Source organism: Kwoniella pini, chromosome 3 (assembly GCF_000512605.2).
Source record: "Kwoniella pini CBS 10737 chromosome 3, complete sequence".
Lineage (NCBI taxonomy): Eukaryota > Fungi > Basidiomycota > Tremellomycetes > Tremellales > Cryptococcaceae > Kwoniella > Kwoniella pini.
The window spans coordinates 66,566-79,801 of NC_091718.1; the positions used below are offsets into that span (position 1 = coordinate 66,566).

General features: G+C 41.3%; 5 protein-coding genes across 5 annotated transcripts; 2 read left to right on the plus strand and 3 right to left on the minus strand.

Annotated features, from left to right (window-relative positions):
• Positions 1–1,752: 1,752 nt before the first annotated feature.
• On the plus strand, positions 1,753–2,484 carry I206_102225 (uncharacterized protein; the record flags this gene model as incomplete). Its single annotated transcript, XM_019159285.1, has 4 exons — positions 1,753–1,848; positions 1,923–2,179; positions 2,254–2,407; positions 2,464–2,484. 4 exons carry the CDS (start codon positions 1,753–1,755, stop codon positions 2,482–2,484), a joined length of 528 nt encoding a protein of 175 aa, XP_019007579.1.
• A 559-nt stretch (positions 2,485–3,043) lies between these two features.
• On the minus strand, positions 3,044–5,295 carry I206_102226 (uncharacterized protein; the record flags this gene model as incomplete). The annotated part of the gene is made up of 13 exons (XM_019159286.1): positions 3,044–3,118; positions 3,173–3,300; positions 3,362–3,445; positions 3,504–3,591; positions 3,671–3,871; positions 3,944–4,009; positions 4,061–4,383; positions 4,436–4,494; positions 4,553–4,662; positions 4,722–4,738; positions 4,806–4,919; positions 4,971–5,115; positions 5,182–5,295. 13 exons carry the CDS (start codon positions 5,293–5,295, stop codon positions 3,044–3,046), a joined length of 1,524 nt encoding a protein of 507 aa, XP_019007580.1.
• A 330-nt stretch (positions 5,296–5,625) lies between these two features.
• Positions 5,626–8,730, plus strand: I206_102227 (uncharacterized protein; the record flags this gene model as incomplete). Its single annotated transcript, XM_070202532.1, has 13 exons — positions 5,626–5,757; positions 5,849–5,927; positions 6,000–6,421; positions 6,491–6,767; positions 6,843–6,977; positions 7,047–7,388; positions 7,454–7,569; positions 7,628–7,656; positions 7,708–7,786; positions 7,853–7,978; positions 8,045–8,164; positions 8,317–8,379; positions 8,443–8,730. The coding sequence occupies 13 exons, from the start codon at positions 5,626–5,628 to the stop codon at positions 8,728–8,730; spliced, it is 2,208 nt and encodes a 735-aa protein (XP_070058633.1).
• A 248-nt stretch (positions 8,731–8,978) lies between these two features.
• Positions 8,979–11,270, minus strand: I206_102228 (uncharacterized protein; the record flags this gene model as incomplete). The annotated part of the gene is made up of 4 exons (XM_019159288.1): positions 8,979–10,044; positions 10,104–10,181; positions 10,240–10,951; positions 11,030–11,270. The coding sequence occupies 4 exons, from the start codon at positions 11,268–11,270 to the stop codon at positions 8,979–8,981; spliced, it is 2,097 nt and encodes a 698-aa protein (XP_019007582.1).
• Positions 11,271–11,921: 651 nt separating this feature from the next.
• I206_102229 (uncharacterized protein) lies at positions 11,922–12,760 on the minus strand (the record flags this gene model as incomplete). Its single annotated transcript, XM_019159289.1, has 3 exons — positions 11,922–12,488; positions 12,584–12,642; positions 12,703–12,760. The coding sequence occupies 3 exons, from the start codon at positions 12,758–12,760 to the stop codon at positions 11,922–11,924; spliced, it is 684 nt and encodes a 227-aa protein (XP_019007583.1).
• Positions 12,761–13,236: the final 476 nt, after the last annotated feature.

Consider the following 13,236-nt stretch of genomic DNA (forward strand, 5'->3'; position numbering starts at 1 on the left):
AAAAATTTCGAACCTGGAACTCAAGCACAACAGCACACCCTTTCTCGCAAGCCAATTATGGAATTTTGCATGTTGATTATACGACGACTCTCAGCTTTCGCAAAGACGTGGCGGGCTTTAAATCAGCCCGAGACAGATACACACTATAACCAGCTGGAATATCAAGAAGTGGTCGCTCTCTGATGATGCTTGAATAGCTCCGTCAGACATCTTGGCTTGGCGACAATTCTTGAAGAGAAAATACCTAATTGCCGGAAACTTCCGATAGCATAAGCAGATCATTACCTGGAGCTGAGATCTCAGTGAAAAGATATGCCTTCTTCGCGTACAGTTTTACGCGGAACATGTATTTCAGGGTTTCGTTCACCTCAATACACGTACTACGGATTACTCTGTTCTCTCCGCGACAAAGATAAAATGATCAAAAGCAAATTCTGTCGCAGCGAATAAGCCTTTCCGAAATCAGGCTGCCGATCCGCTAGTCGGCGCAGCCATCAAGAGCAAGGCATTATCGTTGAAGTTTTACGGATACTGTTATTTCACCAAAACTTCTGAAAATCGACCGATCAGATCTCCTAATCGAGCTATCGGAATGCTCCATCCATCATGCACATGTAGGTCAACTTGCCCTTCTTCCTCACCAGCCCTTAAATATATTTGGTCGAGATACATACCTTTTGTCACTTGCTATCTTCGATCCCGCGATGTAATGGCCTACTCTCAATTGAGTACCGGCTCAGAGGGCGTCAAGCATACAGTCTATTTGTGCGGTAAATACATTTTACGCGCACGTGGGGGCGGCCTTTCTTTGAACCGCTGAAATCAATCAGATCCTTTGAGTAGTTGAATCTCATGAGACAACAAACCATCAAGAAGCCCTGTGGTTATGCACGCAGCTCATCAAAGATATGCTCATAGCAGCGCCGCTTATTTTAGCTCCACCGGCAATCTGAAACATTTTCCATTCTGATGATATGCACCCGGAGCTAACAGGACGTCATGACCATCATCAGTATTTCTCTGTATAGCTTCCGGCGGGCCGGCTTTCGATCGAACGTGCAATGATATATCAATCCATTAGATAGATGAGTCACATCAAGTTGCCGTTGTGACGTTACCATCCGTGGGAATGGACATGTGCAAATTCATAAAATGACGCTAAGGATAGTTTGATTAGATTGTATACTCCGCTATCTGTCCCTTTGAGCTAAATTTACGACAGCATGACACATCTCGGTTACCGAGACGAAAGGTATTTGGCACCTGTTCTATTTTTCGCTCAGTATAGGAAATTGATGATACAAAACTACGTCTTCATCAATCATACGATCCTTCCTAATTCACAACTGATGGTGATCGATTTTTTAACACCCATGGAGCCGAAGCTAGTCCATCAAGACCGCATTATCAAGCCGCAAGTGCTTCGTAGATTGCTTTCACTGATCTCACCGCCTGCTGTTTAGGTCATAACTGCGAAGATGGTAAGACAATGTCAACAGCATGATGTCATACAAGTACCTCATGAGCAACGATCAATCATGCTAGTCCGTCTTTGAGGAATTTGACTGCCCGATTCACCGCTAAGCGTCAATCAGAATGACGTGGAAGTCGTTCCAAGATGTCGTCAAAAAGGTATATAAACCCTCTTACTCGTCGCCCAAAAAGTCATATTCTCATTCACAACTTACTCTCAACAATATCTAAATCACAACTCGCTCAAATAAACACAGATCGAAGACCGAATTTACCAGAATGTTTACCAAAACTCTCTTCAGTCTTGTCGGTCTCCTCGCCGTTGCCAACGCAGCCGCTACTCCTGTAAAGAGAGCTGAGACTCACAGCGTCAACGTAAGTATCTCGTCAATTGTCAATACCGCTATGTCATTCAGGTGGTGGAGTTAATGACGACTTTTGTAACTCAGCTCGTTAACAATTGTGGAAGCGGTAATGCCGTCTTCCTGTATCAAGGTGACTCTACCCCTCAAGGTTCTGGAACCTTCAATGGACCAGTCAACGGAGGTATTGCTTGGGTAGATGGATTCTCTGGAGCCAACTGTCAATCTTCAGGAGTCAACTGCGGTGTCGTAGAATTCACCTTAACCAACAATCAGGGTGGAGGAGAACAGAATGCGGCTGATTATTCTCTTCTTGATGGACCTGGTCTCGGAAACCACCAGTAGTAAGTATCCTTTCTTGAAACCTCATGGATTTTATTCTGGAATATCGTTAACGCGTTGATGATGCTGTATATAGCACTTACAAGATGGACTTCGCTTTCACTGGAAGTTGCAGAAAAGTACCTGGAGGTCCTTGTACCGGTAATTCTGCCGAACAGTGCCCCGGCGCATACCTCGGATCTAGCACCGAAGGAGGTGCTCCTACCCAATGTCTCGCTGACAACACCGGTGTAAGCACGCTTTTCATCTTACCTTGATTGCCTTGCTGACTTGTCGACGATTATAGATCACCATCACTTTCTGCTAAGTCAATCGAAGTCGGCACTTTGCGAATGGTTCTTGCGAAGATTAAGAATAGTCGAAGAATGAATGACCTATGATGCTTGATTACGAAGCCGAATTGTATTGACAAAGAAGGACAGAATAATGGAGAATGAAGGCGAAGACTTTGTAATAAATGATGACATGTATCTCTCGTGTGCTTTTCATGATGCACGTACAGATCTGAACGGGTAGTAAGCTCGTGCCGCTACGAAACGTAACACCCTTCACTGCTATTATTCCAAGGGCCGTTGGCTAAAATCCAGACTTCCTGTCTGCTCTTTTGTCTGGGGGGCAGAAACAAAACCTTAGCGTGTAGGGAACGGAAGGAGTTAGTTCTTGAATCCTCACTATGTGCTATGCCTTCACTCGTTTCCACAGTAAAGGTAAAAATACATGGTTATCAGTGTATCGGTATGTATACGCTGTTGGTATTGCTGCTACAAATTACAGTACTGCAATGCATTAGCATGTGTTTCGATTGGTGTGGAGATCCCGCCAATCTGGTGATGAATTTGAGGTTCGATCCTTCGCTACGTTGAAAGCTATTCTGTCGGCTTGAACTTCCTCTTAGCGAATATCAGTGGGGCGATCAAAAGAGCACCTAGCCCGCATAGACCCTACATATACTGCTTGTTAGTAGGCTGTATGAGAGTAATCATTTGCACACTTACTCCAGCGGTCAAGAATAGCATCTCTGGTTTTCCGACTTCCACGAATGCCGCGTAAAGGGATCCCAATAATGGCGGTGAAGCGAGTCTGGCAGCGCTGAAAACCATGTCCAATGCTGCTAGTGCTTCACCTGTGGCAAACAACCCAGATGAGCCGTTGAAGCTTGGTCGAGCACAAATGAGGGAGCTTACTCGAGTGCTCTGGCGGTGCATATGACACAAAGACTGCTTTGAAAGTTGGGTTATCTCCTGCGCCAAATGCCATTATTGCGAAAGCTAGAACAAAGATTCAGCTTCTTCATACAAGTCATTACAGAGGTGGAAATATGCTGACCAGCTAGAACTTGCTGATATGATAAACTGAGTGAAACAAAGGCAAGCGCAACAGCATCTATGATCACAGAGAAAAAGGCCAGGATAACCTGATGCCGCTTTATCAGCTGTAGATCTATAGACCAGACAATACTCCAGATAATACTCCTTATGTATAAGCAAACTCACATCGAAGTAATTTGCATCATCCTGCCTGGCCGAGGTATCCCTTCGCACCAAGGGCTGCCTCTCTCCATCTGCCTGTTTCCGCTTTTCTTTCCATAAAAGGTATCTGTTGTATCCGGCCCTTCCGAATCTGAGTATAAAGGGAAATAAGACGATAAGATAAGCGAAACGAGAAAATGTGAGGAAAGCCAACATCCAGGCGTTCTGATTACGAGTCAACGGTGAGCCTTTCTCCGAAGTACATCCTTGGGAATACATGCGAAACGAGGGACTCACGTTTTCTGGGGCAAAATTGAATTTATCACTCAAGAACAACAACGAAGCGGTAGCAATGAAGACGGTCTACGTGGATGATATCAGCTACAACAATTATCGCTGGTCTGCTTGACTTACTCCCGATGTAGTCATGAAAAGACTTAAGGCCACTACGAATAATTCCCAATGAAGCTTCCCTTTATGTCTATGCGGCCAGATCAATTTTAGCGGTCTAATCGGAGCTTCCAAGCTCTCCGTGATTCCTTCTACTATTCCCCCACCGTGTTCGGACTCATCATCTTCGGCTTCTTCATCCGATTCAGCTTCATTTTCGGTTGGAGATTGTCTCGTTTCAGCAATGAAGAAGAACGACCATAGCGACGCGCCAACTTGAGCTCCGAGTGCTATAAAGTAAGGGACAGCGATGTTGGACACATAACGGGATACCACAGCAGAGATCACTGTGATTCCTTGATCAGTCTTGCAATCGACCATGTTAATTACTCAGCTTACAGTATGCAGTACCCGGACCAAGCAAAGCTGTTGCCTCCATTCGAGAGTAAAACCGCGTTCTGAGCATCGAACTCAGCTGCACGGACTGTCACATGTACAGTTTGGGGAATAGCTCACCTGGCTTCATCCGTTGCCACGTCCGCTACACATAGTGAGGGCAGGAATACAGCCTTTGTGCTTGCTGATACGAAGATACCCGTCGTAATGAGCAGTATCCAAGCGAGAGTCTGGACAACAAGCCTATTTAGCTAACTATTTGCTGGTTCAACCATTCGATTCAGCTTACAGTGTTTTTGATGTAATCTGATGGCAATAATTCAGTCAGTAGACGGAGGTTTAGCTATAACAGATGCATCCGATAATAGCTTACATGCGAGGAGAATAGATCCCGTCGAGATAGTCGCTATCAGCGGCCCTGTTATCAATAATGGTCGTCTACCATATTTATCCGATAGCCTCTGTACATATGGAGACGAGATGAATGCTGTGAGCAAATCAGCTTACCAAGTCGTCTCTCAATAATCTCTGAACTCACAGAATATCCCATCTAACGTTGCTAAAGCCGCCAAAACACTTCCCGCCAAAGCTTGAACATCCCTGTTGGCGCATCTCTCATCTCCTGGTGCTGGTATGTTATCGGCTCCTTGTTTAGCCCAATAGTATCGGCACATGACATATTTCTGGAAGTGATGAGGGTTAGATCAGATAATCCTGAGGTCCATGCAAGTAGATGAAACGCGACTTACTACCACGAATAGATTGGACGCCGCTACGACCGATGGACCGATCGTACATAGAAAGACGTAGGGCAATAAGCGATCTACCGAATAAGAGGCATTTTGTTTTGGCTGAGCAGGCATCTTGAACAGCTTGAATTGACTGCGAGCTGTATTGCCTGTCTCGTTCTGTGTACTTGCATCCGACGAATCAAAACCTTTCATTGAGGTCAATATGAGTTGAAATCTCTTCAATTCGACAACATCGATCATTTCTGATCCACACTGACATCATTAGACGGAAATATTACGTAATATGAAATACAGCCAGACCACCGGTACCGGGCACTAGTACTGGAATCTCAAAGACAGATGTTTTTGATACTTGAAAGAACAACAATTGAATGTATGGGTGTAAGAAGTAGACTCTGGCTTTGACCGGGAACTGAGGGATCGTAAAGCTCCTCTGGCGCGATGTCAGTCCACGACGCCACCTACAATGCCCTCAAGGAAATGGGCATCGATCCCATCATAGCGAGGGAAGCAGCTTCGAGATTTCATAGTGTTGAACCAGCTGTCAATTGGTGTTTCGGCGATGGTGCCAATGTGAGTGGTCGTACAAATCTATCAACGAAACAGATCACCCGCACTATTATTCATTTACCCAGCTAAACTCTCCTTTGTGTTATATGTTCAGTGGACACCGCAGCCGACTCAAAATGAAGTTCCACCAACATACGACTCTTGGAGGCCGCAAAGAGCGCACGGCACGTCTGGTATGTTAAACTTCATAAAGTTTTTTGTTCCATTGAATTAATCTTACTTCACTGATCGTTCTCGTGGTCCAGTTGAACATCGTGAAGTTGTTGATTTGGACGCTCCTTCATCGATTGAGCCGAGCCCTTCACCTAATCCCCCACCACCAGCGTTCGCGTCAAATAATCCATTTCGCCAAAATCCACCTCCACCACCACCAAGACGTAACATCGCTCCTGCTCCTTCCCTTACACCAACACTTGTAAATGATGATGACGAAGATGAGAACTTGCGAAGAGCTATCGCACTATCTCAAGGCGAAGTCAATGAAGAGGACAATCGACAAGAAAGGGAAAGAAGCGTTAGAGCAACGGGACCTCCACCGCCTAGTCCATCTGGTAATGCGGTTGATTCAGATGAGCTCAATGATGATCATGAAACTCTCAATACGCTTTTCGGACCAAGTAATAAAGATGATGTGGATGGGAAATTGTCATTGGTGCCTGCAAGCCAAGTGAGTTGCCGGCTGATTATTGCAATAAATCGTATCCATATAAGTTGACAAATTGCGATCACGATACAGAACAACGCTTCGTCCATGTCAAAAGAGGATGAAGATATGGATAGAGCAATACAAGAATCCCTCATGACTGCAAGTTTCCATTCCGCTTCAGCTATCAAGGATAACAACAAACCTCAACCTACCGAACGTTTGCAAGGAGCGCCTCTGGTGTTGTACTCTGAATCTGGTCATTCGACTTACGCTGCTAATTTCTTTCAAGCTATGTATGCGGTTCCACAACTTCGTGAAGCCGTTGCAGGAGCTTTAGCATCAAGTCTAGCATCCGAGCAATCTCAAAGTAAGCCCATTATCAAGGTTTCATTGGTGTTTACAGGAAATAAAGCTGTACTAACGAACGATCGACCTTTTGTAGAGGCGAAGATAGTATCGCAGATATATGACACATGTCAAACCTCGACGTCAAGTTTCATAGAAGTAGACGAGCAACTAAGAGAATTCAGAGACGGTAGAGAACCTAATCAATTACCGCCTAATCTACCGGGAGTCGGTAAGTTAAGATAAGCAGAACACTCCCATCGAAGACGAATGTCCACTGACAAAGAATCTCGATCCTCAGAACTGCATAATCTGTTTGTCCACGAGTTAACGAATATCATACTGTCTCAAGTCGGTAATTCCCCAACACCAGAGGATTGGCAAGCGTTATCCAGGGTTGACCCTGAACAACTTTTCAAGACTCTAGTAGATCGCGAACCTCCTCAAAGGTCGTCATTCGTTACTTTCATGCGATCAAATACCATTTCACCTGATATATACTCTCATCTCGCCCAAGTACTTTGGGCCACAGATTCATCTTCCCAAAGCTTGGTAGATTTGGGTGATATTCTTACTGTAATGTTAGAATGGTCTGCTGGAGCAAAGAGAGAAATTTGGAAGCTAGAGCAAAGAGTTGTACTTGGTGAGCAGCAACTCGCTATACTCTGTGAATGGATGCAAGTATTGATGCTGATGAAATGTTGATAGATCGATTCATGAAGACTAACGCCTCTTATGCTGCGCAGAAAAGGGCTCATCAGAGTGTCATGGCTGGAAATGCAAGGCGGACGCAGGAAAAGATAGACAGGCTGACAACGCATGAGGTGTGTTAGGTCACATTGTCTTACTGTACATCCTTAGCTGACGACATTGCATATACAGAATAACGATTATCAAAAGAGCATATCTGCGTGAGTCAAGTCCATACACTTGACAACAGTTTATTGACTTGAGCTGTATAGATTGATAGAACACCTCGGTAATACACCACAGACTGAGGATAATTTACAAAATGAGTCGAGAATAGAGATGCGAGACAAGGTTAGCTGGCTCTACTCTGGTCGTAAGATACTTCTGGGAATCAGCTGACATCGAACAATTGACCAGCTTGAACAGATTCTTAAAGTCCTCAAGCAACAGGTTACAGACCTGAAAGTTGAGCTAGAAGAGAACAGTCACGCTGCTTCAAGTAGTCTATTCGAGACCGATGACCCAGCTTATAATCAACATGTCGTGAGTCAAAACCAATTATGGGCATATGCTCCGTACACGTAAGCTTAATAAAACAATTTGCCACAGTATATTCTGCGAGGCATATTGTTCCATGATGGGGCTTTAGTTGGAGGAGATCACTTGTACTCGTACATACGAGGTGAAGATGGCAGATGGTGGAAAGTACAGGAATATGACATAGAATCTGTACGTGTGGCTTCTCTCGGCAGTGCTCATCTCGACTCTCTATGCCATACCCGTTTTGATTTCAATCCCATTCTACTTTGTACTCTAACGCACTGCTTCCATTTCATTCGCTTTCGTCATCATGATGAGCTGATCCTTTATGCTTTTTCCAGATCGAGTGGGAGGCAATAGTTTCAGATAAAACGGGATTATGGATGGACGGAGGTGCCTATATGGTAAGTTTCCCATTTTTCTTTAATGCTGCCATTTAGTATGTGAGCTTAATCAGGATGTTTCAGCTGGTATACTCTAGAGAAGGTGAAAGACCTGTTCCTCCAACTCCTGAAACCACACAATTTTCTCAAATCGAATTATCACCTACCAAAACCATTCGAAATCCTGAACAAATTCCTCAAGATGATCTTATTGATATTAATATGAACTCTTCAGCTAATTCAACAAGGCCAAATACTCCTGATACGCTTAATGATGTGGAAATGAAGTCTAGTATCACGTTAGCCGACGATTCGCTTGACAAGGAAGAGGAGTCCAAAATAAATAATTCTGACAATCTAGTAGAACTATGATTTGTCTGAACGGCGGAAGGATAGCTTGAAAAAATGAGATATGGTAGATTCCACGAAAGATCTGGTTTAGATGTATCTTATTTGTAAAACATAGATCATATGAAAGAGATTTTTACCGAACATACGAAAGACCTCTTCGTTCAAGCCATCATAATTGAATACATCGAGATAATGAGCTACGGAATATGAATAATGAGATCGTTATTTCGTTCAACTGAAGATCAGTTAACACGTCAGGTAAGGGCAATTTAATCGTTGAGACTGTCAGTTCCCAGCGTCGAGAATTGAGTATCCTTCTGCATTCCCGCCTCTTCAGTAGTGGAAAGAATATCAATTGTATCTCCATCAATAGATGGATAGTCGTCAAAGTTATCCACATCATGGTGTTTTACAGAATCGCCGTTGAACGAACTAGAATATGATTGTTCAATTCGATCATCTGGATTCAATCGTTTTCTTGAAAATGCTGAAGAAGGTAGGCTAATATGAATTTGTTGCTCAGATGGAAGTTGAAAATTTGAATTTGGATAATCTGACGAAATCGGTAAAGCTGTATCATCATCTATATTCAAAGAACCAAATCTAATTTGTTCAATTGCATTGGAAGATTTCCCTTGATCTGAACTTGTACTAAAGGAGTTGTTTCTGATGGGAATATCCAAATAATCATTCGCCGATTCATCGGTAAACGTCTCCGCTTGTTTTGCTGTCATATCCTTTTGAGCGAGCCTTAAAGTCAACTCTTCTTTCTGCCTTTGTAAGGCATCTAATCTTGTCAGGAGTGTTGATAAACTAGTCTGATTTTCATGGGAACTTTCGACAATTTCCCTGTTTTGAGTATTATCGTAATTTCCCCTTCGGTTTTCCATGTTTGAGTCTTTGGTGTTATGATTAAGTGAAGATATATCAAAAGGTTCCATGGCCCTTTTAGACTGAGAAATGCTCCTTTTGTCTCTTTCCCTTGAGACTGATGAAGATGGGTGTGAGTCGGTACGAATAGTCTGAGAATAAGGTATAGTAAGTGACGAAAGGGTATTTGAAGACTGCTCTTGTATGTTCTGCTTCGATCTATCTATTTGTGATTGATCTTGACTTGGAGCTGGAGGTATAGCTTGAAGTGAGAAGTTATCTTTGACTTCTTCTTCAGCTTTTCGCTTAGCCTCTTTTTTCTCTTTTTGTCGTTTCTTCCTTACGCCTTCGTCTTTGACCCAACCATGTACTCTGTCTCTAAATGGCACTTGTTGAATTTCATTGGTATCTAGATAATCAAATATATTCGATGAACTTTTTCGTATTGCTCGATAAAATGATATACTAAATTAACAAATTTAGTGAATAATCGTGAAGATCATTGTGTAGATTACGATACTTACATATTTTCAATTTGATTTATATCTACTCCATCTTTCCATTTTACCTTATCTCCTTTGGACCATTGATTATGTGGAACCCTTCATCAGAAGATAAATTAATCAACAACTTTTTGATTTGTCTCCATCCCGTACTTACGTATTTTCATTTTGCCAAGCCATAATTAACTCCATTAATTTTTTCATACCTATTCTAAATCTCCTTTCATATTCTTGATCTAAGATCCACTTTGATTCCAACATTTTCTGATAATTTACCTTACGATCTTTCTTAGAAAGAGCTTTGGTATACCACGGTAATTGATTAGAAGGAGGTAGAGGAGGTAACCAATATTGATTTTGTGGTGACGAGGTTGATTCTTTTGTAATTTTGCTATTCAAAATATGAGTCAAGCTATTCTTTTCAAACTTCGCTACTTCCCGCTCGCTTTGGTTCGATTCGTCATGGTATTGTCCTGTCTTTGATCGCTCCAAGGGCAAGTTGATTTTTGGGTTGCTCAAACGTATATTAGATCGATGACATGGTAGAGCCCGTTCATCCTTCTCATGAGCAGATAAAGGAGGAGTCAGTAGTCCTCCTTGACCAACTAAGCGGTTCAAGGATTTGACCTCATCCGTAAGCTGCTCCTCGTTGACCGGTTGATACTCATCAGACTTGAGCTGATTCTGGCTATCATATTGGGGTTGTTGAATTTGATACCGAATAGGTGTAGACCAAGACCATTCATCTTCAGGAATAGGCGTGGCTATACCAGACTTTGTAAGTCTAGGTAAAGGTATAGGTAATAATTTTCGATATTGATCCGAAAGTACAGCTGGAATAGCATATGATTGATATCTTCTTAAATGTACTAATGACATTTCAAAAGCAACATCAATAAATATTAGAAATATTTCAAAAGAGAAATTTGAAATATATTATCACTTACTTCGTTTATTAGGATCAATTACAATTCTACGTAATTCCAAATTCACTTCTTTCCATAATTTAAATCTCCTAACTCTGAAATTTAACCTTTCATCTATTTCTGCAGCAGGAGGTGGTAATTTTGACCAAGATAAACTAGGAGGTTTTGGTTCTTTGTTTCTCCTTGATGGTTTGAAATTAGAATTAAATAACTTTTTTGATTGTTTGTCAATTTCATTTGGTAAGATAGGTTGAATTGCCATACTAACTAAAGTTGACCTGCTTTTCAATCGAAAACTAATCAGGAATCACGCATTGGGCTCATTGAGTATCGGAGTTGATAGAGAGATTCTCGAATGTGTATAGTAAAGGTGAAACGAGATCAATAATCGCGTAGTTGTGTATGATGCTAAGAATGTTGTCAGTCTGAGAGGTGTTGTGGCGAGATGATGAGAGTAGTAGTGGAAAGGGCTTGATCTAGTTACTCTGTAAGATTATGATTCATTAGTTAGTTATATATTGATACCAACACGATGTCATTGAGCCGAGAACGGTCAAACGCACCCCAAGCTATCTCAAAGGAAGACTCAAACATAGGAGGATAGTGGTTGACAGCTATCTATCGTCATACAACGTGTGTGACCATCGGGTGTTGCGAGCTCAACTGATCCTTTGTGACTTATCCACATATACTCGGTTAGATATCGCCACGAAGCATCAATGTTGTATGTCTAACTCAACACGGATAATCGTCACCTCATTACAAAAGTGTAGCACTGATTTTAAAGTTTTATCTGATTCATACTGCTTACAAACATGTTTTTTGGGTATATCCATTCCAATACACAAACATCTTCAAAACGAGTCAATATATTATACTTTATCAGTGACAATCTAAACTACAGTAGAATAAATTAAGCTTTAGTCTTTTTGCTCTTCTTACCATCTTCACCTTCACCATCTTGAGCACCAACATCTGACTTTCGTTTACCTTTAGTTGAAGCAGGTTTTTCACTTGTAGTCGTCTTTCCCTTAGATTTGGGTTTCTCACTTTCTTTGTCTTTAGATTTTGGTTTTTCATCTTCAGTTTTTCCTTTTGATTTTGGTTTTTCATCTTCAATCTTTCCTTTAGATTTTGGTTTTTCAGAGGTTTTTGATTTTGGTTTTTCTTTATTTGCTTCTTCTTCTTCTTTTTCTTTTTTATCTTCTGTCTTACCTTTTGATTTTGGTTTTTCAGATGTTCCTTTTGATTTTGGTTTTTCTACTTTTTCTTCATCTTTCTTTGAATTTCCTTTTGATTTTGGTTTTTCTGATGATGATTTTGGTTTTTCTTCTTCTTCTTTAGATTCTTCTTTAGATTCTTTTTCTTTTTTTCCTTTTGATTTTGGTTTAGGTGCTCCTTTTTCAGGTTCATTTTTTGATCCAGCTTCATTTTCATATGAACCTCCTTCCGCTTCATATTCTTTTGATAATTTGGCTGCCTATAGATTAGGAACAGATAAAATTAAATCATATTCAGATTTTTTGAAATTGATGATTTTGTTCTTCAGATTGAGAATGAAACTTTGATACTCACTTTCCATGCACTCCATTGACCTTTACCTGAACCATCTTTATTGGTTTCATTTCGTACCTCTACATTCAATTTTATTAATGTATGTATACAATAAAGAAAAGCGTGTATATTTTACTCACTCTCTTTCACTTCTTCTCTCAATTTAGGATCAGTAGGTTTTCCTTTAGATGATGGCATCTTGTCTATAAACGGTCTAACGTTGGTTTGAATTGAAATGAATTATTATGTATGGTTGGATATACAGAAATTGGAAGTTATGTTGAGTAAGAAGAAGGAAGAGTAAATAGAAAATGTATTCTTCTTTATATGTATACATTTACTCATTCAAGCCTCATCTCGTGATCATTTGTCATTACGATCGGATGATATTCTTTTACTTACTGTTAGTTGTAAACAAAGTAAACAAAAAATGATGTCATCGGTGATTACCCAGGCACATCATTGATCGGAAAAAGTAATGTTTTGATATACCGTTAAATCATACATCGTTCGGAAAGAAGATTGATATTGTACATACCATATCGATGATCGATCGGACCGACATGGAGAGCATTATTCTTCACGGCAAATTAGCTGGAGGTCCCAAATGCGATCCTCACAATCGGCTCTTGACTACTTTCAGCTCGCATGTGGACATGACACAATATGGATGC